At 41.9% G+C, this 25,738-nt stretch overlaps 1 protein-coding gene across 5 annotated transcripts in view; it reads left to right on the top strand.

The window, feature by feature from the left end:
• MROH2B (maestro heat like repeat family member 2B) overlaps window positions 1–25,738 on the top strand; it is a 72,138-nt gene that overhangs the window by 3,336 nt on the left and 43,064 nt on the right. For 3 of the 5 annotated variants that reach the window (XM_051853780.2, XM_008262154.4, XM_008262153.4), the window contains 13 exons: window positions 718–828; window positions 2,130–2,289; window positions 3,627–3,725; window positions 7,044–7,198; window positions 14,931–15,071; window positions 15,377–15,469; window positions 15,559–15,628; window positions 17,452–17,565; window positions 19,190–19,263; window positions 20,760–20,882; window positions 22,319–22,432; window positions 25,323–25,479; window positions 25,642–25,682. In XM_051853780.2, the coding sequence (XP_051709740.2) occupies window positions 814–828; window positions 2,130–2,289; window positions 3,627–3,725; window positions 7,044–7,198; window positions 14,931–15,071; window positions 15,377–15,469; window positions 15,559–15,628; window positions 17,452–17,565; window positions 19,190–19,263; window positions 20,760–20,882; window positions 22,319–22,432; window positions 25,323–25,479; window positions 25,642–25,682 (1,356 nt within the window). In that variant the 5' untranslated portion in view covers window positions 718–813. Of the gene's footprint in view, window positions 1–717; window positions 829–2,129; window positions 2,290–3,626; window positions 3,726–7,043; window positions 7,199–14,930; window positions 15,072–15,376; window positions 15,470–15,558; window positions 15,629–17,451; window positions 17,566–19,189; window positions 19,264–20,759; window positions 20,883–22,318; window positions 22,433–25,322; window positions 25,480–25,641; window positions 25,683–25,738 lie in introns of those variants that run through there. The other 2 variants (XM_008262155.4, XM_051853779.2) reach the window with 2 other exon arrangements.

Raw genomic sequence — 25,738 nt, 5'->3', positions numbered from 1 at the left:
GTACATTATTCTCAAATTTTCCAAATACTAGCCCTGAGGACCAGTGCAGAAGAATTTATTTCATATATTAAATATGGTTGCAAAACCTGGAGGTACATGCTCAAGGCTGTGGGAGACACTAGTCTCTCATCTTCCAGGAGACACACGGCCACCTAAGAGTTTTAGAACAGCCCTCACATACGGCGTCTGATCAAGCCACACGTTTCACGCAGGCTGAAGCTCTGTCCAAAACAATTCACAACATTCTTTCCATGTAGGCATGAGTGCATCAAGAGCCTATAAATCTCCCTAAGAATTCACCTTCATAGCTTATCAGCATCTTTGGGAATCAGAGTATGTTCCCTAGTTCTATACTCATGCTCAGATAGTAAAAATAGGGATGATAGCGATCTACACTTCCATTCCCTTGAGTGTCCTGTAAGTGTTCTTGTCCTTAAGACTCTAATATGTTGACCACCTAGCCCCACCTTCACTTAGCTCTGGTCAAAGTAGTATAGCAAGTTAAAAATAGTTGTCAAAATTAACTTTGCTTTCTCTATATAAGCCTTTGACTCCTAAAGATGCCTATTGTGTTTAGAAGGCCTCAATTAAGATATGTAAAATCCGTTGTGTATTAAAGGTACATTGCTTATTTTAATGGTGTAACTCATTTGGACCTCATCCAATTCCTTCACTTTTGCTGCTCAAATTTCTGTATAAACCTTTATATATTCACAGGAAGAAATTTACAGTCATCTCACTTCTGTTATTCAGAATACTGACATCTTAGATGATGCGATTGTCCAACGGTTGATTTATTATGCTTCAAAGGACATGAGAAACGACAATGTAGGTTTGGTTCTTGATGGTGAATCAGTGTCAGGGCTGACCCAACTGCACCACTGTGGACATACAAAAGCTTTTTCTACATCACCACCAAGACCATAAATCGCTATTATCGGTTCTTCACGGTAACTTGGATATGGTTATAGTGCCTGTTTTGACCCTTTCACAGATGCAGAAACTGAAAGGAAGCTAAGAAAGACTTCAGGGACAATTATCTAACCTCCCTTGAACTAAGGAAGTTGATGCTTAGAGAAATTTTTTGACATAACACAATTGGGTAAATTGTGTTATTGCCAAATGAGTAAATAAAACCCAATCTTCTTTGTTCTCATAGGACTTCTTAGCTCTTTAGGTGCCTACTTATTTTGAAGTGTCTGATACACATTGTAGCCAAAAAAATTTATCTGTAGAAATAATTTGAGTCAAATTTTTTTAAATTTTTTAAGAAAGAACTGGAGTTCTTAGATGATTTTATTTTCTTTCAGAAATAATTACTTGTTCCTGCCAAGGGCATTAATCACTTATAATCACTTTCAGGGATTGGTATTTCCGGATGATTTCTATGATTCAATGCTAGGCTGTACTTCATTTGAGGACTGATCTAGCTTTTTACCCACATGCAGCCCTTTGGGGTCTTAGTCAAAAACATGTGAGATAGGATGACAAGGACCTTACCACTGGTCAGCCCTGAACTCTGATGACTGGCCCAAAATGATGGAAAGCAACCTCAAGGGCAGGCCTTTATTTTTATAGATTCCTATTTTTTTTTTCAGATCTCAACTCAGTATTTCACTGCACTCAATATTGTGAGTTTGTTGGTCATTTTATGAGTATCTCACTTAATATCTTGTCCAGATATTTTTATTTATCCTCAGTAGGAGAATAGATCCATTACACCAAAAGCAGAATCCCCTTCCAATATCTCCAATATAAAAGATATTTAGATCAGGATAAACCAAAACTTAAGCTCTCAACTGCTAGTCCATTTCCTTTAACCACAGTAGTACATGTCACTCAAACATAAAACAAATCCTTTATTCATATTACCTGACCAATTAGCAGTGAAAGGTCTATTGACTCTCAGACTTGCAAGAACTATCAAAACAAGGGTTTTTTTTTTATTACCTTTAAATTACCTCTATTTTTCCAGCTATAGACAACCTATTCAATAGTCTTTTACCATGGTTTTACAAGAGCCAGTTCTCCTTCTATCCCAACTTATAATATTATGTAGAACAGTTTCTTCGACCGATGCACTTTAATTTTTCTCTGGCTGTGATGATTATTTTTCTTTTCTTCCTCAGATTCTCAGAGAAATCAGAATGCTAGCTGGTGAAGTTTTGGTGTCTCTTGCTGCACATGATTTCAACTCTGTGATGTACGAAGTACAAAGTAACTTCAGGATCCTAGAGCTACCAAATGAATTTGTTGTGCTTGCCTTGGCTGAACTTGCAACCAGTTATGGTATCAAGGACATAACTTTCCACATTTTCCATAGGAAATAACCAACTCTAGCTAATGGTCTACAACCCACATGGGAGCAAAGAGCAGAAGGAAGAGCATCTCTCCCTTCTTCTGTAGTAAAGAATGTTGGTAGATGGATGTGTGCAGCTACTTGTGTACTTACCTAAGCCTGATGGCCAGCTAATAGTTAATGCTGTGGTGAATTTGGCTGACTGTCTCCCACCCTCACCTTCTTATTCTTTCTGGCTTTGTGTTTGTAGAAGCACATTCTCCATAAGGCATATTCTGAAACCCACAGTACATGCATGTGGAATAAATTTCTCCTACCCCTTATTTCTATAAGAACTTATTAAATAGACAATTATTGAGCACTTGTTATATATACTAAGGCCTTGAGGACACAGACATGTTCAGTGGGAGAGACTGACTATAATAAAACCTGTCGCTCCCCCTCTTCGTGGAGGAACGACACTAAACCCTGCCTAGGCTTCATATCCGAGTCACGGCACCATTATGTCGCTCCCCCTCTTCGTGGAGGAACGACACTAAGCCCTGCCTAGGCTTCATATCCGAGTCACGGCACCATTATGTCGCTCCCCCTCTTGGTGGAGGAGCAACACAGGACCCTGCGCTGTTCTTTTGTCTGCTCGGCCCTCCCCGGGTTTGCTGCTGGTTCTTCCCGGGTTGGCTACTATCCCTTCCACCTCCGTGGAAGGGCAGTTCCCCCTGGCCACATTCCCCACTTCCGCAGGGGAGTGGCACACCACCGGCCAGCTCTCTCGGGGGCTGCTCAGATGTTCCTCTTAGATGTTCCCCTTAGATGTTCCTGGTGCATGCCGTCTCTCTCCTCCTTTATAGTCCTCCTCTGCCAATCCCAACTCGGCTGCCCACACGCCGAGTACGCTGCTCTCCTCCAATCAGGAGCAGGTCCTGCTGTTTATTGGTTGAACTGGAGGCAGCTGTGTAGAAGCTGTTTTCTTCTCTCCCAGCGCCATATTGTGGGAGAGCAGATGCATAGAATAAGTCTTAATTCCAGTAACTTAGTCCAGTCCGGATTGCTCCCCACAAAAACCATTACCCAACTGAGCAATTACCACTCAACACTGGGTCCAGGAGGCCATGTGGCCAGTACTTGCTTGTTTCTCTAACTCTTTGATTCTCTAATCACAGCTTGGCATTAAGGTGAGAGAAGGGGAAAGAGAAGAGCATCTTCTTACTGCCCTTCATCTGCTTCCTCCATGCTACTCTGAAATGTTTGTTGTTGTGATGGGGAGTCACAGGACCCCAGAGGGAGAAGATCACTAGTGCCTTTCTCCTCTCTGTGCTTCCAACTGCAGTGTCCCAGAGCATTCCCTTCATGATGATGACCCTGCTTACCATGCAGACCATGCTCAGGCTGGCCGAGGATGAAAAGATGAAGCAAACGTTCTGTATCGGTAGGTAATCCCGAGTCCATCTAGGCTTAACACCAGACTACACGCTGTCTTACACATTGAGCAGAAGTCTTATTTTTCCTTTTACTCCAGTTTTGTCCTTTGTAATAAAAATAGCTACCCTCTATTGAGTGCCTACCACCTGGAAGACCCTCCTCAGGAAGTTATCTCACTCAAGCTCCCCAGCAGTTCTGCAAGGTAAATGCTATCATCCCATTTTACAGATGAGCAACTGAGGAGCATGAAAACTGGTAATTTTCACAGTGTGGTGACATAATCAATGAGATATAGAGGTGACCTTCCAACCCAGGTCTCTATGACCACTCAGTCTATATTCTTTCCACTGCTCTATATAGCCTCCAAACTCTACTAGTCTCCTTATTTAACTGGATCATAGTTTCTCTGCAATGACTATGAGAACCTACCAACACTTGGCGGTAAGCTTAATTTTGGTAATTTTGCAATATTACAATAATAAATAAAGAAGTTAACCAAAACTCAATCATAAGATGAAAGAAAATAGTCAAACAAAGTATTGTTACAAATCTCCTCTACCCAAAACTGAAAACATCTACAATAATCAAGCGTTTGCAGAGAAGAATGTGCCCTGAGATTCCTAGGGAAACACACCTGCAGTTTTGAGGGAGGCTTCACAGCTGAGTCCAGAGACCTGGATGCTTGTCTTCTCAGCCACCAAGCCAATAGGTGGCCCTGTGCTTCTCTTAGCTCCAGTGTCATCCTTAAAGGTATCAAAAGTGATTGCTAAGATCCCTTCTACTTTTACCCTAACATTGTTATATTTTGTAATATATAAAAGAAATGTCTTCTTTACCCCTCAGCCAAACCTCATCTATTTTTCCCATTTTCCCTTTCTATCTTCAATGAAGGCAGCATTTTATTTGTATACATTGAGAATTTACTATGTGCCTGGAAACTGCCTTGGGTATTTTAAGATCATCATTTCATTTAACCCTTACAACAACTCTATTATGTTGGCAATGTTTTACCATTCTACAAATGACAAAAAAAAATGATGCTTATAAAGGTTAGATAGCCTATTTCAGGTCAGCCAGCTAGTATGTGACCAAGTCAAGATAATTATGAAAGTCTGACTTAAGGACCTGAGCAACTACACTAGATTTCACTTTTCAGTACTTCTGACTATCTCTAAATACCATCACAGCTTACACTTTGTTCCTACAAATAAACTTTGGAGCCTATAATAGAACCTTACCTCCCATGTTAATAACCAAGAACTTAAAACTAGGAAATCACCATGGCAATTAATAGAGGAAGTTTCTGTATTTGTGTTATAAGATTATTTAAGTGACCCCTTTATGCTAAAGCAACTTTTGACCCAATTGCCACTAAAGATTTAATATTTAATAGCCACTCATCCACTCCTAACTAGTTAATCAGCAAATAAAAACTCATGCTATCTACATTGGATACCAAAGACAAGATACCATTCCTTCTCTTGTGCTTATAGGCCAGTGGGACAAATACACACAGAGGCAAACATACACATAATATTATCATAAAGTATAGCAGGAGATTCTCAAAGAAATCAGAAAAAGCCAGTAAACAACCAGTTCTAAAGCTAGAAACTCAGGGTCTAGGCTGGCGCCACGGCTCAATAGGCTAATCCTCTGCCTGCAGTGCCAGCACACAGGGTTCTAGTCCTGGTCAGGGCGCCAGATTCTGTCCCGGTTGCTCCTCTTCCAGTCCAGCTCTCTACTGTGGCCCAGGAGTGCAGTGGAGGATGGCCCAAGTGCTTGGGCCCTGCACCCACATGGGAAACCAGGAAAAGCACCTGGCTCCTGGCTTCAGATCAGCGCAGTGCACAGGCCGCAGTGCGCTGGCCATAGTGGCCATTCAGGGGTGAACCAACAGAAAAAAGGAAGACCTTTCTCTCTGTCTCTCTCTCTCTCACTGTCCACTCTGCCTGACAAAAATAAATAAATAAATAAATAAATAAATAAATAATAAAAATAAAAAAATAAAGAAACTCAGGGTCTTTTCCAGACATTCACTTACTATGCGATAGCCTCTAAGGCAATGAAATATGAAATGTCTTTATCATCCCATGAAATGGGTAGCATAAGGTTTAAAGAAAAAAATATTTTTGATGCATTTGATTCAAATATATGTCAATTAATGGCTCAAGTGGTATTTTAACAGGTCCAATATTTTTTATTGAAGTAAAACAGAGACAAAGAAAAGCATACAGAACAAAAGTATAGATGTTGATGAGCTACTACAAAGTTTCCACGGGGCCACCACTCAGCTAAAGATTTGAGGCATTACTAGTTGCTAGAAGGTCTCCATCCCTTGTGTTTCCTCCCAACAAGGGCCACAGTTCTGACTTTTGATACCACTGGTTTCATGTGTTAGTGAGGTTTGCACATAATGTTCTCTAGCTGCAGTCCATTTTCATTTACATAACCTATTACTTGTCTATACTATATTTTAAATTCTACTTATTAGCAGATAATTGGGTTATTTTATGTTTGAGGCTGTTACCACAAAAAAAAAGGCTAATGTAAACATTCTTGCACAAGATTTTGGTGTCTATCTATATGCCTATCTATATATATCTATATATGCCTATCTAATGTCTATTTACCTAAGGCTAGAATTGTTGGGTCATATAGAACACACATTCAACTTTATTAGGTCATATCAAAGAGTTGTCCAAAGTGTTTATACAAATTCAGCTACCACAGGAAGTATGTAAGAGTATCAACTCCACCTTAGTCTTGTCAACCATTGGCATTAACTAAGTCTTAGTCATTCTGGATGGTATATGTTAGTAGCTCATTATATAGTTTCTTTTAAAGATTTATTTAAAGGCAGAGCTACAGAGAGGCAGACAGAGGTCTTCCAGCTGCTGGTTCACTCTCCAGATGGCCACAATGGTTGGAGCTAGGCCATTCTGAAGACAGGAGCCTAGAGCTTCTTCCAGGTCTCCCACTTGGGTGCAAGGCCCCCTTGGGAAATCTTCTGCTGCTTTCCCAGGCCATAGCAAAGAGCTGGAACCAAAGTGGAGTAGCCAGGACTCAAACCAGTGCCCATAGGTGATTAAAGCACTGCAGGCCACAGCTTTACCCACTATGTCACAGCATCAGCCCCTCATTTATAGTTTTAACTTGCATTTCACCAATGTGGCTGTACACTTTTTATATATTTGGTATAGTCATATTGTTGTACAGAAACTAGTAAATGTTTGCTAATCATCAGTTTTCTTGTTTCAAATTATTATATAGTTCTTCTCATCTTTGTATTTTTTTCTTAGTCTGTGGTTGTGTTTTTTAAATGCAGCCCTGGAGAAGTTCAGCAAAGCCATTTACAAGTATGTCAACCACTGGAGAGATTTCCCCTATCCCAGATTGGATGCCAACCGACTATCTGACAAGATCTTCATGCTGTTCCAGTACATAATGGAGAAATGGGCCCCCATAGCATCACCCACGCATGTGAGTGGATCATCAGGATGCCTCAAGCCATATCCTCCTCTATGCTGCCTGGAATTTCTCTTCTTTTAATGATATAATTAAGCTCAGTTCTTTTAGACACTATTAATTGTGTTTTATGAAGTTCATCAGATCTTTCTTTTTTCCCATGTCATTCATTCTTTCAACTATTACTTATTGAATCCTCATGACATGTCAGAAACTGTTATAGGTGTTGGGAGACAACAGGGATTAAACAGACTAATATCCCCTCACTCATAAAATTGATGTTTCAACATGTAGAAAGAAAAAGAAAAAATGAATCAACCATTTTTGAGCTGAGTCATTCACTAGGCACAAATTTCTTGTCTATGAATATCACAGTTAATAAAATAACATCTAAATAATGTGTTTAGCTGCATCACAATACTGCAACGCCTTAGGAAAAAAATGATTGCAAAGTCCAATCACATATATAATCCAATTTTTAGCTTGTTTAATGGCTGCAATTTTTTAAAAGTAGGATAAACTACATCCCATTTAGATTTTTTATTGCTGTATTATAAAAGGTTTAAGACTTAGCTGTTTTCTCTAGTTCAGTTTTTTTTCGCACTTTGAGCTGCTAAATACTGGGGTGGTCAAATTATTAGCAAACATGAAACTGTAAGATATCATACAGAAGACTTTTCTGCAAGTCACATGGGAAACAAAATTTAGTGCATTCATTCCATGACTACTCTCCTTGCTTCCCATAGGAAGAGCCAGAGAAGTGATCAAGAAGTTAGACAAAGTGATAAGGGAGTTCAGAGAGGGAAGCACTCTGGCACTCTGACAGAGTTCAGAGAGGGAAGTGCTGGCAAGGCTGGGGTTGCTAACCACAGAGAAGGTGCATTCCCTAAAGGAGGGATTAATCCCTACGGGGACCGATTTGATATGGGATACCATGCACACTTGTCTGAGTGTGATGGGCTAGGCAAAGAGCACAGAGGAAAGGTGACATCAGGTGTGAAGCAATGAAACCAGAAAGGTTGAGACCTTTTGTTCTATGAAATACCTAACACCTATTTCGTCTCACCTTTTCAAAAAAAATTAATACTCATGGCTCTCCAGTTCTTTCCATTTTGTATCTCCATTATCCTCTAACTTTCCTCTTATGAGATTTTAAGGATTTGAGAACCAGAAAACTTGCTCCGATGTCAACATTAAAAATGGATCAGGCACAGGGGTGGATGAAGACAAGAATATCAAGAGGCCATAGATGTATTCCAGGTCATTAATATAAGGGGGTTAATTAATATAGTATCTGTAGTGCTGATCAGAGAAACCAGATGCTGAAGAATAGAACAAACTGGACTTGCCATCGATTGGAAGTTTAAAATGAGGGAAAGGGAGGCACCTGCGGTGACGCCTACATTTCAGATTGAGTGATATTAGGGCCATTAATCAAGAGGAGAAAAACAGGAGAAATATCAATCTTGTGAAAATGCAAAATGGATATTGTTAACGTGGATATTTTGATAAGAATGCCCATGTTACTTTAAGTGGAGATATTAGTCAGTTTGGGAATGTTCATGATTAGTAAAGAAAAAAAAGCTGCATGCATACATTTGGGCACCACCACTATGTAACAAATAAGCTCAAAGTATATACTAGAAAATATCTTTGGGAAAATGTCAGGGCAAAGTTACTACTTATCAATAGTCACATTGAACGTTAATAGCCTCAACTCTCCAGTTAAAAGACACAGACTGGCTGAATGGATTAAGGAACAAAACCCATCTATTTGCTGCCTACAAGAAACACATCTTTCCAACAAAGATGCATGCAGACTGAAAGAAAGGTTGGAAAAGGATATCCCATGCCAACAGAAACCAAAAAAAGCACGTGTAGCCATATTAATATCAGACAAAATAAATTTAACATTAAACAGTTAAGAGATACAAAGAGGGGCACTATATAATGATTAAGGGATCAATTCAACAGGAAGATGTAACTATTATAAATGTATATGCACCTAATTACAGGACACCAGTTTATTTAAAAGGTATGTTAAGGGACTTAAAGGAAGACTTAGATTCCAATACAATAGTACTGGGGGGCACTTCAATACTCCACTCTCAGAAATAGACACATCAACAGCACAGAAGATCAACAAGGAAACAGCAGATTTAATCGACACTATTGCCCAAATGGATCTAATAGATATCTACAGAACTTTCAATCCTACATTCTTTCTTCTTAGAAGTGCATGGAACCTTCTCTAGGATTGACCACATACTAAGCCATAAAGCAAGTCTCAGCAAATTCAAAACAATTAGATTTATACCATGCAGCTTCTCAGACCACAGCAGAATGAAGGTGGAAATTAGCAACTCAGGAATCCCTAGAGAGTATGCAAACTCATGGAGATTGAACAACATGCTCCTGAAGGAACACTGGGTCATAGAAGAAATAAAAAGAGAAATCAAAAACTTTCTGGAAGTAAATGAGGATAACAACACAACATACCAAAACTTATGGGATATGGCAAAAGCAGTGTTGAGAGGAAAGTTTATAGCAATAGGTGCCTGCATCAAGAAATTGGAAAGGCACCAAACAAATGAGCTTTCAATGCATCTCAAGGCTAGAAAAACTGCAGCAAACCAGACCCAAATCTAGTAGGAGAAGAGAATTAAAATCATAGAAGAAATCATCAGGACTGAATCCAAAACATTACAAAAAATCAGCCAAACAAAGAGCTGTTTTTTTTTTTTTTGAAAAAATGAATAAAATTCACACACCATTGGCCCAACTAACTAAAAAAAGAGAAAAGACTCAAATCAATAAAATCAGAGATGAAAAAGGAAATGTAACAACAGACACCACAGAAATGAAAAAGAATCATCAGAAATTACTACGAGGACTTGTATGCCAGCAAACAGGGAAATCTATCAGAAATGGATAGATTCCTGGACACAGGCAACCTACCTAAATTGAACCATGAAGACATAGAAAACCTAAATAGACCCATAACTGAGACAGAAATTGAAACAGTAATAAAGGCCCTCCCAACAAAGAAAAGCCCAAGACCAGATGGATTCACTGCTGCATTCTACCAGACATTTAAAGAAGAACTAACTCCAATTCTCCTCAAAATATTCAGAACAATCGAAAAAGAGGGAATCCTCCCAAATTCTTTCTATGAAGCCAGCATTACCTTAATTCCTAAGCCGGAAAAAGATGCAGCATTGAAAGAAAATTACCGGCCTGCACCGCGGCTCACAAGGCTAATCCTCTGCCTTGCGGCACCGGCACACGGGTTCTAGTCCCGGTCGGGGCGCCGGATTCTGGCCCAGTTGCCCCTCTTCCAGGCCAGCTCTCTGCTGTGGCCAGGGAGTGCAGTGGAGGATGGCCCAAGTACTTGGGCTCTGCACCCCATGGGAGACCAGGATAAGTACCTGGCTCCTGCCATCAGATCAGCGCGGTGCACCGGCCGCAGTGCGCCAGCCACAGCGGCCATTGGAGGGTGAACCAACGGCAAAGGAAGACCTTTAAAAATAAAAAAAAATAAAAAAAGAAAGAAAATTACCAATATCCCTAATGAACATAGACGCAAAAATCCTCAATAAAATTCTCGCCAATAGAATGCAACAACACATCAGAAAAATCATCCACCCAGACCAAGTGGGATTTATCCCTGGTATGCAGGGATGGTTCAATGTTCGCAAATCAATCAATGTAATACACCACATTAACAAACTGCAGAAGAAAAACCATATGATTATCTCAATAGATGCAGAGAAAGCATTCGATAAAATTCAACACCCTTTCATGATGAAAACTCTAAGCAAATTGGGTATAAAAGAAACATTCCTCAATACAATCAAAGCAATCTATGAAAAAACTATGGCCAGCATCCTATTGAATGGGGAAAAGTTGGAAGCATTTCCCATGAGATCTGGTACCAGACAGGGATGCCCACTCTCACCACTGCTATTCAATATAGTACTGGAAGTTTTAGCCAGAGCCATCAGGCAAGAAAAAGAAATTAAAGGGATACAAATTGGGAAGGAAGAACTCAAACTATCCCTTTTTGCAGATGATATGATTCTTTATTTAGGCGACCCAAAGAACTCTACTAAGAGACTATTGGAACTCATAGAAGAGTTTGGCAAAGTAGCAGGATATAAAATCAATGCACAAAAAACAACAGCCTTTGTAAACACAGGCAATTCCTCAGCTGAGAAAGGAATTCTAAGATCCATCCCATTCACAATAGCCACAAAAACAATCAAATACCTTGGAATAAACTTCACCAAGGACGTTAAAGATCTCTACAATGAAAATTACAAAACCTTAAAGAAAGAAATAGAAGAGGATACCAAGAAATGGAAAAATCTTCCATGCTCATGGATTGGAAGAATCAACATCATCAAAACGTCCATTCTCCCAAAAGCAATTTACAGATTCAATGCGATACCAATCAAGATACCAAAGACATTCTTCTCAGTTCTGGAAAAAATGATGCTGAAATTCATATGGAGACACAGGAGACCTCGAATAGCTAAAGCAATCTTGTACAACAAAAACAAAGCACGAAGCATCACAATACCAGATTTCAGGACATACTACAGGGCAGTTGTTATCAAAACAGCATGGTACTGGTACAGAAACAGATGGATAGACCAATGGAACAGAATAGAAACACCAGAAATCAACCCAAACATCTACAGCCAACTTATATTTGATCAAGGATCTAAAACCAATTCCTGGAGCAAGGACAGTCTATTCAATAAATGGTGCTGGGAAAACTGGATTTCCATGTGCAGAATCATGAAGCAAGACCCCTACCTTACACCTTACACAAAAATCCATTCAAGATGGATTAAAGACCTAAATCTACAACCTGACACCATCAAAAAAATAAAACAAAGAAATCAATGGTTTTGGTTCCACGGAGTTCTTCAAGGAGCATGTGTAGAGTAGGAGTATGCATAAATAGAGTTCCGCTGGCATCAATGTTAAGGGGAAGCAAAGGGAAAACTTAAGATGGACAATGTGCAGTAGACTGCTGAGGGAGGAGTGTCAGACAGAATGAGATTTTAGAACCTAGGAAAGAAGAAATTTTTTAACAAAGATCTACAAAGTCCTTTGTTATAAATCTCAAGTGAGAAAATTCCATTGCCTGGAAATGGGTGATAGCTACCTAGCTGATAACACAGTCTTAAGTGTAAGTGGCTGTTGTAATCAGTCACTAAGTTTTCAGGTGGTTTGCTGCACAAGAAAATTTAACTGATACAAAAATTTCACCATTCACATTAGCTTAAAAAAACTATATACACAATTATATATTAATGATACTTATGTTTTTTTATTTTATTTATTTTTTTATTTTTGACAGGCAGAGTGGACAGTGAGAGAGAGAGACAGAGAGAAAGGCCTTCCTTTGCCGTTGGTTCACCCTCCAATGGCCGCCACGGCCGGCGCGCTGCGGCCGGCGCACCACGCTGATCCGATGGCAGGAGCCAGGAGCCAGGTGCTTGTCCTGGTCTCCCATGGGGTGCAGGGCCCAAGCACCTGGGCCATCCTCCACTGCACTCCCTGGCCACAGCAGAGGGCTGGCTTGGAAGAGGTGCAACCGGGACAGAATCCGGCGCCCCGACCAGGACTAGAACCCGGTGTGCCAGCGCCGCTAGGCGGAGGATTAGCCTAGTGAGCCGCGGCGCCGGCCTGATACTTATGTTCTGAGAAATGTGTTGGTACACAATTTTTTTGCATAAATATAGATTGTACTTACATAACCTAAAACAGCTACAATATCACTAGATGATATACTCTTGTAGGACAGCCATGTATTTGCAATTCTTTATTGACTGAAACATTACTGTGAGTACATTATTAAAGATGGTGTTTGGGTAGGTGTTGCGGTACAACAGGTTAATCTCCCACTTAGAATGCCTGAACCCATATCCAGTGTCCACATCTAAGCTCCACATCTGATCCAGCTTTCCTTTTTTTAAAGATTTATTTATTAATTTTAGAGATAGAGTTAGAGAGAGAGACAAAGAAAAAGGTCTTCCATCAGCTGGTCCACTCCCCAAATGGCCTCAATAGCAGTATCTCTGAAGCCAGGAGCTTCTTCTGGGTCTCCCACGTGGGTGAAGGGGCCCAAGGAGTTGGGCCATCTTCCACTGCCTTCCAAGGCCATGGCAGAGAGCTGGATTGGAGGAGGAGCAGTTGGGATTCGAACCAGGGACTGTACGGGATACTGGCATCACAGGCAGAGGCTTAGCCCACAATGCCACAGTGCTGGCCCCTCTGATCCAGCTTTCTGCTAATGCACTTCCAGAAATTCAACAAGTGATGGCTCAAGTACTTGGGCCCCAACTATCCAAGTGGTAGACCTAGATAGAGTTCCTGGCTGCTTGCTTTGGCCTGGCCCAAGCCAGCTGCTACAGGCATTTGGGGAGTAAATCAGCTAATAGAAGATCTCTCTCACTCACTCACTCTCCATTTCAAATAACTTTTTTAAAGATGCATTTATTTATTTGAAAGAGTTACAGAGAGGAGAGGCAGAGAGAGAGGCAGAGAGAGACAGAGAGGACTTCCATCCAATGGTTCACTCCCCAGATGGCTGCAACGGCTAGAGCTGGGCCCATCCGAAGCCAGGAGTTTCTTCCAGGTGTCCCACATGGGTGCAGGGGCCCAAGGACTTGGGCCATCTTCCACTGCTTTCCTAGGCCATTGCAGAGAGCTGGATAGGAAATGGAGCAGCCCACATGGGATGCGGTGCTTCAGGCTAGGGCGTTAACCCACTGCACCACAGCACCAGCCCCTCAAATAAATTTTAAAATGATGTTTTCAGTGGAGTCAAATTTTAATTAAAATGGATAAGAAATAAGTCAATTAAGTACATATTTTTATTTTATTTTTTATTTTTGACAGGCAGAGTGGACAGTGAGAGAGAGAGAAAGGTCTTCCTTTGCCGTTGGTTCACCCTCCAATGGCCACTGCGGCCTGCGTGCTGCGGCTGGTGCATCGTACTGATCTGAAGGCAGAAGCCAGGTGCTTCTCCTGGTCTCCCATGTGGGTGCAAGGCCCAAGCACTTGGGCCATCCTCCACTGCACTCCCGGGCCACAGCAGAGAGCTGGACTGAAAGAGGGGCAACCGGGACAGAATCCGGCACCCCGACCAGGACTAGAAACCGGGGTGCCGGCGCTGAAAGGCGGAGGATTAGCTTACTGAGCCACAGCGCTGGCCAATTAAGTACATATTAAAATATATCAGACAGTGTTTATCTGTAGATAGAGTACTGTGCATACTGTTTTCTTCATATTTGTGATTTCTAAATTTTTTTTCTAGTGGCAGACAAGAAATCTCCCATTCACTAGCTCTTTCTCCAAATGCCCACAGTGGCAGGACTGGGGCAGGCAAAATCCAGGAACCAGCAATTGGGCAGAAGGAACTCAGTTACTGAACAATCACCTGCTGCCTCCCAGCGTCTGCCTGATCAGGAAGCTGGAATTGGTAGCCAGAGCTGGGATTGTAACCCAGGCACTGCAAAATGAAATTGGGGCATCTTAGGTGCTAATCCAGATGACTGCCCAATTTCTAAATTTTTTGTATTCTGTGTTCATTACATTTCTATTTTATACTCGAAGTTATTTTTTACACCAAGTAGAAGCCAGAGGCGGATACCTACAGCTCCTGGTACTGAGAAATGTGTAAAAAGCACAGCAAAGTCTCAGACATGGTATTCGCTTGTTGCCTCTACAGATTTTGGCCATCGTTAAGGCACATGGCCCCACAGTGAGCTTGCTGCTGCACCGAGAAGACACCTATGAGTACGCCCTGAGCCAGGTACCCTGGCTCCTCACCCAGTATAAAGACAAAGAGATTGATTTCCATGTCACTCAGGTAAGATACATCAGAGATGCTTCCTGCAAATCTCCTGGGGGATGGTGCATCTCCAGAGGGTCTTTTGGGGAATGTGGGGGAGTGAAGAAGGTGTTCTAGCTGGATGATGGGACATCATACAGGAAGGGAAGAAGAATTTACAGTCCAAGCTGCTGAGACACTAATAAACAGAGGAGCCATAATCAAAGAAAACTCGGCCCTGCAGGAGGTCACGGGTTTGTTCTCACAGAACTTTTCACCTTCCACATCCCATGCTGCTGCTTCATTTGCAGCCTCCAACTCATCTCTGAGCACTTCCCTTCTAGAGTCTAAAGCAAATATTGACAGCGGCTGTCCTTTACGACACTGGCCTTCCAAGGAACTTGAGAAAATCCATCTTTATCAGTTTACTCCACCAGGTGAGAAGACCCTGCTTTCCAATCCGATTGTTTAACTTTCACCGGTGTCCTTCTTTTAATATTTCCCTCCTTTTTTCCTCCCCACTCAGATCTGCAGAGTTCCAAAGCCTCCAGTAAAAGAAAATGAAATTGAAGCTTCCAGCTGTTTCCTCATTCTAGGTAGGACCAGGCATCCAAGTGGCTTTAAAAAAAAAAAAAAAAAAAAAAACCACCTCCCCCGATGATGCTGACAATGGTAAAGGCTGTGCAGCCTATCACAGTTGCTATGTGGACACTCACAATATTTCTCCAGATCACAGTATTGTGTGCCTGTCTCTTTACCCCGCCCTCCCCAAGAGAGCAGGAACAGTGACCAATCATGCCTGAGTGCCCAGGACCAGTGGGTTCCAGGGAAGTAGGATTTTTCTCCAGTTAAAAGAATTTCATCCAGCTAAAAGGCCCATGAGAGTTTTGCAGGCATGGAAAGCCAAGACATTGTGGGGGGAAAAAAAGATCTAAATGAAAGATGAAAGATCTCAGTGAGATCCAGTGGAAAGAATGGGCCATCAAAGAAGGAGGTACCTTTCTCTGAAGGGAGGAGAGAACTTCCACTTTGACGATGGCCTTGTCTAAATAATATTGGAGTTGTCGAACTCAGGAGGATTCCATAGCCTTGGCAGCTCATGACAAGAGCCTCAGGTGATTACTGAGGCCATTAACAAGAGTGTCAATTGTTAAATCAACAGGAGTCGCTGTGCACTTACTCCCCATGTAGGATCTGTCCATAATGTGTTATACTATGTGAATTAATGGTAAAACTAGTCTCCAAACAGTACTTTATACATTGTGTGTCTGTGTGGGTGCAAACTATTGAAATTTTTACTTGGCATATACTAAGTTGGTCTTCTGTATATAAAGATAATTGAAAATGCATCTTGATGTAAATGGGACGGGAGAGGGAACGGGAAGATGGGATAGTTGCAGGTGGGAGGGAAGGTATGGGGGGAAAAGCCACTATAATCCAAAATTTGTACTTTTGAAATTTATCTTTCTTAAATAAAGTTTAAAAAAAAATCCCAGAAAGGCAGGCTGGGTTGGTAACCATGAAAACAGGAAATTGCTTTTTCTTTTCTTTTCAGTAGGTGAAATAATGTGAAAATGTATCAAATCCAGTCACCTTTTCCTGTCCTTAGTCATTTTTTATCTATGTCTCTTTAGACACCAGTCTCCCTCTTTGTTTTCTTCCTGCCTTGACATAACAACCCACTCTATCACCCGGATAGAAGACCTGACAGCAGCAGTATAAAAGCCAGTGAGGTCCCAGATCAGGATACTAAAGCATGGTGCAGTTTAATCCTGGAGAACAAGAAACACAGTACTTGGCACACCTCCACTCTCCCCTAGGCACCCAAGTCTCCTCTGCTACCCCACTGTGTACCTTTCTGTTATGTTCCACTTCGCCCCTTGCGGGCTCCTCTATCTCCACACTTTGTTTTCTCCTCTTCCTCCTCCTACCCCCCCCACCCCAATTAAGCAACTCACTTTATCTGAGAGCTTCTGAAAAAGAGTGCTGGCCTCCCGCTAGGCGCCTCTTCACTCTTCCCTGCTTCCCGGCAGCTCTTCCATCGCAGCTTGCCGGTCCCCAGCCAGTCTGCCTCCGTCTTCACAGGGTGTTCTCACTGAGCCTCTGCCTGTGGCTCTTCTCTTTTCTGAGAAGAGCTCCAGCCATAGTTAACTATGGCCTACTCTAATGACTTCTCTCAACTTGGTTACATCCACAAGACCCTACTTTTCAAAGGAGGTCACATTCACAGGTAGGAGGTATGCAAACCTCTCTTCACGACCAAACTGCTTAATTTATGCTGTGACACGGAACATGACACCAAATTTCTAGTTAAAGAGTGACTTTTGACAAGGTCACAATAAGATGCCTCTCTTTCCACTCATAAGCGCATTCCCTGAGATCAGAGTGCTTACAAAACCATTATTTCTTAAACCTGCAGCCCACTCCAACCCTGCAGACCTCGTGGAATTTTTTGATGAACAAATAAGAAGTAATAACGAAGTCATACGACTGGGAGTCCTGACTCTGTTAAGATCAGCTATCAATGCAGAAGGTAGGCAGCAGGGATTGAAGCCAGAGTGGTTGATTTCATATCAAAAGTGAACTAAAGCGTTTGCATATCTAATCCCATCCAACACCCTTCAGATTTTTACCTGACACCATGTGCAAGTGCAACTGTCTTCTCAGTCTTCTCCAATCTCCTACATTTAAACCACCACTTTTATTTACCTCTCAGCTTTTGTGATACCTAAGGGTACACCCAGATGAGAAGGATGAGTAGAACTGAGAATCAACTTTAGGGGCCGGCACTGTGGCGCAGTGGATTAACGCCCTGGCCTGCAGTGCCAGCATCCCATGTGGGCACCAGTTCTAGTCCCGGCTGCTCCTCTTCCTATCCAGCTCTCTGCTATGGACTGGGAAAGCGGTGGAGGATGGCCCAAGTCCTTGGGCCCCTGCACCCACATGGGAGACCTGGGGGAAGCTCCTGGCTTCAGATTGGCGCAGCTCTGGCCGTTGCAGCCATCTAGGGAGCGAACCATCAGACTGAAGACTTCTTTCTCTTTCTCTCTCTCTCTCTCTCTCTCTCTGCCTCTCCTCTCCCTGTGTATCTCTTTCAAATAAATAAATAAATCTTTAAAAAAATCAACTTTAAAATTTAGAAGATCCAGTTGGTTGGTGAAGTGGCCTAATATTCAAGAGGTGGATGGGAGAAGTGTGCAATTCTCCAGAAACCGGTACATTTAGAAAAGAGTAGGATTTAATGAATTATTTGTTTTATTGGTTCCAGCAAGCATATATTTTTTTTTTGACAAGCAAAGTTAGACAGTGAGAGAGACAGAAAGGTCTTCCTTCCATTGGTTCACCCCCTAAATGGCCACTATGGCCGGCGCACTGTGCCGATCCGAAGCCAGGAGCCAGGTGCTTCCTCTTGGTCTCCCATGTGGGTGCAGGGCCCAAGGACTTGGGCCATCCTCCACTGCCTTCCCAGGCCACAGCAGAGAGCTGGACTGGAAGAGGAGCAACCGGGACAGAATCCCCTGGTGCCCCAACCAGGACTAGAACACGGGGTACTGGAGCCGGAGCCGCAGTGCCGGTCCAACCATATATTCTTAAAATACTGAATGCTTCTTACTATTAATAGCATATTTAATTATAATTGGCCACTTTTTTCATGAAATATAAAATGCTGTATCATAAAATTGGTATCTTAGATTCAATAATATAAAAATTCATTTTTGTATGGCATGATAGTTTTTAAAAATCCAGTTAGCACTTTGATTCACTCAAGAATCAGCTTATAAGAAATATGAAGCAGTGTCACAAAATTTAGAATCAATCTCTTGGATATGATGTATTGAAGCCACTATGGAACGTAATGTGTTAAGCAAGATGAAATAAATACGATTGGAAACAAAGAAGCAAGGGACATCTTTAAGGAGTGGGGAGAGGAATCAGGAGGGGATTAAATAACAAAATATTAAGTACAAGAAATTTGTGTCCCAGAAGTGTATTTATGAAAGCCATAAAGTTTATATACCTTAAATTAAAGTTTCTGGGAAAAAAAATGTATAGGAGATCTTGTGATTATAAGCCATAAATTCTAAAAGGTGTTCATTAACCCTAAAACATATTTTCCCACTGAGTTGGGCCTCTCAGTTCCTCCCTCTGTCTTTCAGAGCCCAAGCTGAGAGATCACATCATTTCAATTGAAAAAATGGTCAGAGTCATCATGGGTGACCTCAGTAAAAAAGTAAGACAATGAACACTTTTATTTCATTACTGGTAGTTTTAAGAATGAATGAAATGATTGACACTTTAAGGATCTATGAGACTGCTTTATAAAGAACTAGTAATCAATCTTTCCAGAAAAGAAACTATATCAAGGTAGAGTCCTGAAGTACACACAGCACAAGAGCTTCTCTTTGAAGAAAAGACTTCTTCCAGAGCATCACTATGCTCTTCAGATAATTTAAGATGTAGTTGTTAATTATGAAGAGAATGTGTCTTCCTCCAAACTCTAATAACCTTGGAATAGATATTCTGTTTTTCCACCAGGGAGCACCTATAGCAAGTCTTGTACATAGCTGATTAAACAAATAATCAGGAAATATTGAATAAAGTATTCCATGTTAGGGGAGGCAGAACTTAACACTGGTACAAATCAAGAAAAATGAGCAATTAGTGTATTTCTTGTATGAAAATGGCACTTTGTATAGAAAGAAATCCTATACAGAAGTCAATGAAGATGAAAATCCTCTCAGTTTGGTCACAGTGACTATGCTTAAAAACATTTAAGTTTTGTAATAAATAACAGTGAGTGATTATATATATATAAACCTGGCCCAATAGCAGACCAAGTCAACAACAAAAAAAAAATTCAATTAAAAAAGACTTTAACATGGAAGCAAAGAGCACAGCTGTTCTAAGCAAGGCCAGGTCTCCAGGCAGAATACAGAGGCTTACCTCTTCACCCCTGCCTTGGAAGACTATCATGTAATTTTTATGCTTGGGCCACCATACAGCCCTGATTTTCTGCTCAAAGTATTCTTTTCCACTCCCATTAAAACATACATTCACTAAGGGATTCAATTTTATCTTTGTATTCTCCAGAGAAGCAATCTAGTAAATAAATATAACAACATTTTTAAAAATATGATACAAGTTCATAATTCGTGGGGCCATATATATTCTAAAATTCTCAGTTTTTCCTGAGTGACAGTAACCCACAATCTAAATTCATTAATATTTCTTCAAGAAAATGCATACATATCCATACTACACAGGATAAACAAGGACTAATAGCTATACAAGAGTTCAGTTAGGGTTTTGACACCAAATGAATCAGCACCAAATTTAAGAAACAAAATTCCAGTTTAGAACTGCTTGGACTTTGAAATTGAGTAACTAATTATGCTTGGCCCAGCAATTGAGTGTGCTTTCACAGAGTATTTTATAAGTGAGACACTGTTTTCAGCAGCTCCAAATGACCAACATGTCATAATAAATAGTAACAGAAGCTATGTGCTGGGAGCTGAGGAGAAAGACCTGGTTACAGAGAACATTTTCAGGGTTTCTTAAAACATAAACTACAGGTCACTTCCAGCACCGTCTATTTATTGAGGCATTATTCAGTGTGTGCTCCCTTTTGAAAAGATTCCCACTAAATGATCCACACAAGTTACGGAACAGGAGAAGGTCAATTTCCATTCTTTAACGCACTGTAAAATCTTCTGCTTCTTACTCTAGGTAAGAAATTCCATCCTCCTCCTCATCCAAACCATGTGTGAGAAGTGCTACATTGAAGCCCGGGAAGGCTGGCCACTCATCGATTATGTCTTCTCTCAGTTCGCCATGTCCAACAGGAACCTGGTAGGGAGAGGCTGCAGCTTGACTGCTGCCCTGTAACAAGTGCAGTCGATTCAACTGGCTTCACAAAGAAGGCTGGGGTATCATTCAATGGCTCATTTCAGTGTTAATTTCACTCTCATCACTCTCACTGATAATATTTTCAGCCTCAGGTTTTCTCAGTTCCCTCTCTCTTAGATCTCTTTTAAACTAAGACAAACACAAGGCCATTTAAATCTGTCTTCCCTAGAGAGGTGAGGACAATGTGGCTTCCAAAGGCTTGGGCTGGGGATGGTTGGGAAAGAGGCAGAGAGTATCACGTTAGAGAAAACCAAAGGAACACCAAGCTTGTGGGACTGATGTCTTAGTCCATCAGGCTGCTAAATGGCGTGGTCTGGGTGACTTATAAACCACAAACGTTTATTTCTCACAGTTCTAGATTCTGGGAGATCCAAGAATCGTGTTCAGTAAGAACTCACACACAGTGGCTCCTCATTGTGTACTCACACAAAGGAACGTGCTAGATAGCTTTGTGGGGTCTCTCACAAGATCACCAATCCCAAAGATGAGGGCTCTTCCCTTCTGACCTAATCACTTCCCAAAGCCAGTGTAGGCATAACATCACCCTCGGGGTTAGGATTTTAATACATGAATTTCAGACCACAGCAACTGAAATCCGCTCTCATTTCCAGCAGACATTTGAAAATTTTTGCCATAGAGCATTTCCAAGGATTGTTTTGTTTTTTAAATATTTGAGAGTTCGAGTCACAGACAAATAGAGGGAGACACAAAGAGAAAGCTCTTCCCTCTGCTGGTTCACTCCCCAAATGACTGCAATGGACAGAGCTGGGCCGGTCCAAAGCCAGGAGCTTCTTCCTGGTCTCCCACGTGCATGCAGGGGCCCAAGGACTTGGGCCATCTTCTACTGCTTTACCAGGCTATAAGCAGAGAGCTGGATCAGATAAGGAGCAGCCAGGACATGAACTGGTGCTTATATGGGATGCTAACACCACAGGCAGAGGCTTAGCCTACTGCGCCACAGTGCCGTCCCTCCAAGGTTTTTTAAATCTTAACCTATCATCATTTCCAGCATCATCTATTTCTTATGACATTATTCTGTTCATGCTCTCATTGGAAACAGTTCCCACTAAATGATCCATGGAGGTTACAGGAGAAGGGAATGGCAAAGAACCAAAGGGAGAGAGGAAATGCCTACCGTCCAAGAATGTTCACCATGTTTTGTTTTTCTGTTTTAGCCAGGAGCGTGCTTTACAATCCACTCTGCCAAGGGGTTCTTTCAAACAGGGATTAGATGCTGGAGTCCAAGATCCCTGGGTTCTATGAACCCTATAATTTAAGTAACTACATCCTCCACTCCAGAGTATGAGAACACCCCCATGTAAGGTTAGAGGACAGCCTTAGGCATTAATAACAAGTCACCTATCTCATCTTTCTTAAAGGAGAAACCAGTGAAAAGTAACTTCCAAGAGGATGACACAGGGGAGAAATTGGTCCGAGACACAAGCCTTGAGGTCTTAAAGACTCTGGACCCACTGGTCATTGGAATGCCTCAGGTAAGGGGTCTTTTGTCCGCACTTCCTGCTACTTTGATCTTCAGAATGCTACCATTTAGCAGTAAAAATTAGTTTGTATTCCACAAATCAGCTTGTTTATGCTCTAACTAGAGGACGTGTGCAATGATGCTGAGTACCTAGTACGCAGTAGTTCCTCAAAACAAATGTTGAAGTAATGAAAATGACGTATCGTCATAGTATGTAACATTTATAATAAATTTCATATATTATTTCTCTCCTCCCCTACAGTATCCAGAAATACTGTTAAGCACTCAGTGGTAATTTTACCACAGTGAAGTCCAAACTTTACCTCTTTCTCTGGGAAGGTGTCACCCATTCTCAGGCCTCCCTGGTAATCTAATTCATCTGCATTTTCTCCATTTTCCTTAGCCAAAATAGGCTGAGAAAGCATTTAGCTGCCAGAAATACAAGGCACAGCCAGGAGACAATGAGCAGAGCACTCTTTGGTCAGAGGCTCCATCTAGGATAGTATGTGGTTGACTTATCAAGGTTATTTACTTGAAAGGTAGATTTCAGGACCATATGCAAGTTCTACCAGATCAACATGTCTGGACATGGAGCCCATGAGTGCACAATAAAACAAGTTCCGGTATTTCTGAGTTACACTATAGTTTAAGATATTCTGATTGGAGCAATGGGGATGGAGTTTTGCACAGCAGTTAAGATGCTGGCTTGGAGGTTGGGGGATGGTGGCAGATAAGACGCACTGTGAACTGTTAGGCTAAGCTTCCACCTGCAGCACCAGCATCCCATATGGGCACCGGTTCATGTCCCGGCTGCTGCTCTTCCAATCCAGCTCTCTGCTAAGGCCTGGGAGGGCAGGGGAGGATGGCCCAAGTGCTTGGGCCCCTGCAGTGGTGTGGGACACCTGAAGGGAGCTCCTGGCTCCTGGCTTCAAATGGGCCCAACTCTGGTTGTTGCAGGCATTTGGGAAGTGAACCAGGGGATGGAAGACCTCTCTCTCTGAATCTACCTCAAAAATAAGTAAATTTTTAAAAAAATTTTATTTCAGAGGTAGAGTTACAGACACAGAGAAGGAGAGAAAGAAGAACAAGTCTTCCATCTGCTGGTTCACTCCCCAGATGGCTGCAACTAATGGAGCTGCACCAAGCTGAAGCCAGGAGCTTCTTCCAGGTCTCCCATGCCAGTGCAGGAGCCCAAGTGCTTGGGCCATCTTCTACTGCTTTCCCAGGCCATAGCAGAGAGCTATATGGGAAGAGGAGCAGCCGAGACTAAAACTGGTGCCCATATGAGATGCCAGTGCTGCAGGCAGAGGAATAACCTATGCACCACAGTGCCAGCCCCAAAAACAAGTAAATTTAAAAAAGAAAAATGCTAGGTACCAGACCTTTAAAAAAAAATACTGCTTGGGAAGACTACATCCCACATTGGAGTTTGGTTTGAGTTCCAGCTACTCTGCTTCCTATCTAGCTTCCTGATGGCAGGGGAGGCAGAAGATGATGTCTCACGTGTCCCCACCACCCATGTAGGAGATCAGGATTGAGTTCCAGGCTCCTGGCCTCAGCTATCCCATGCATTCGGGGAGTGAACCAGCAGCTGGAAGATTCCTTCCCACCTCCACCACTACTACCATCACATTCACCTTTCAAATAAAAGGAAAGGCTGTTTCACTTTTTAAAAACCTTTGATCCAGAAGTAAGCCATCAAGCAATTGTCTAAGGTCAGTCTCTAACGGGCCTGAAACACCAAACTGTTGTCTTGTGGTTGAGGAACCGATGAAAATTTTAAGTGCTCAACATTGAAAATCACGACAGGAACTCATTGAATTGATGTGTGGGTCAACTAAGAGCAGAGACAACATACATGTGATCCAATCAACTCCTAGGACCTGGAGCAGCATCACAATCATAGGAATTAATCTTACTATGAAATAAGGATGGGGTGGGGGGCTTGGTGATTAAACACAGATGTCAAGAAAGAGCCAAGAGGCGCCAACATTGTGGCATAGTAGGCAAAAGTGCCACCTGCAATGCCGGTATACAATAGGGGCCCAGATCCTATCCTGGCTGCTCCACTACTGACCCAGCTCCTTGTTAATGGCCTGGGAAAGCAGCAGAGGGATGGCCCAAGTGCTTGGGCCCCTGCTACCTACGTGGGAGAGCTGGAGGAAACTCCTGGATCCTGGCTTCAGCATGACATAGTGATCTCAATTACATTATCCAATCATAATACATGTGATACATGTGCTGATGTGGCCATCTGGGAGTGAACCAGTGGTTGGAAGATCTTTGTCTCTCTAACTCGTTCAGATAAATAAATCAATCTTTATAAGAAAAAAAAGCAAAGAAAGAAAGGAAGAATCCAAGTAGAACCAAGGTTTCTATTTGGACAAGTGCATTCTCCAAAGGTCATGAGATATACTCAATAAAGAAATTTAGACATGTTTCAGACCTCTAGAATGGAAGAGCAATGCCTGAAGCTCCAAGAACGGCAGCAGCCCACATGCTGTCCTCTGCCAATCTTTCTCAAGTGGGGCAGTCCCACTCTAAACGTGGGATAAGGGGAATTATGTAGAACCATTCTGGTTGTCACATTGACATGAGGAACACAGGCACTTGGTGAGCAGGGCCCAGGACCTATACACATTCCACAGCATCTGGAATAGTGTCTCATAACAAAGAATTGCCCAGCAACACCTGGGAGAAACACTGACCAAGGCACTCTACACCTGGCACTGGAAAATGAATGCACTAAGCAGAGATTTTATTGAATGATTTCATTTTCACTTGGTCTGAGCTGCAAAATGATAGCAGATGAGAGGCAAGATTCTGAACCAGAGGGAAACATGCAGTGAGGACCAAAGAGATGAGAATAAGCAGTTTTTGCATTTTCCTCTTGATGTCCACAGGTGTTATGGCCACGAATCCTGACTTTCGTGGTACCTATGGAATACACAGGAACTCTGGAGCACCTATTTAACATCATCAGAATTCTGATTATGGCAGAGGAAAGAAAGAAGCAAAATGTCAAGGAGTCCACAGCACTTGTCATCTCTACAGGAACTGGTTTGTACATTCCTTATTCATTAAGGAAGTAAAACGCTTCTGTTATGAGAGACTCATTTCCCAGAAGGCTACAATGCTTTGATCTTAACACCCAATCCCAAGCTGAGGTGTTTTTTTTTCTTCTATTCAACAGTGATGATGAACCTTGTTTTCTCTTTCTAGTTAAACTTCCTACACCACAGCAGCTCCTGGCCAGGCTTCTGGTGAGTACGTTACAAAAAACCGAGATGAAATAAATGTAAGCTGATAAGGATAATTC

The sequence above is a fragment of the Oryctolagus cuniculus genome, chromosome 14 (assembly GCF_964237555.1).
Source record: "Oryctolagus cuniculus chromosome 14, mOryCun1.1, whole genome shotgun sequence".
NCBI classification, from domain to species: domain Eukaryota; kingdom Metazoa; phylum Chordata; class Mammalia; order Lagomorpha; family Leporidae; genus Oryctolagus; species Oryctolagus cuniculus.
The sequence above is the reverse complement of the archived record's forward strand: the minus strand, read 5'-3'. Positions and strand labels throughout refer to the sequence as shown.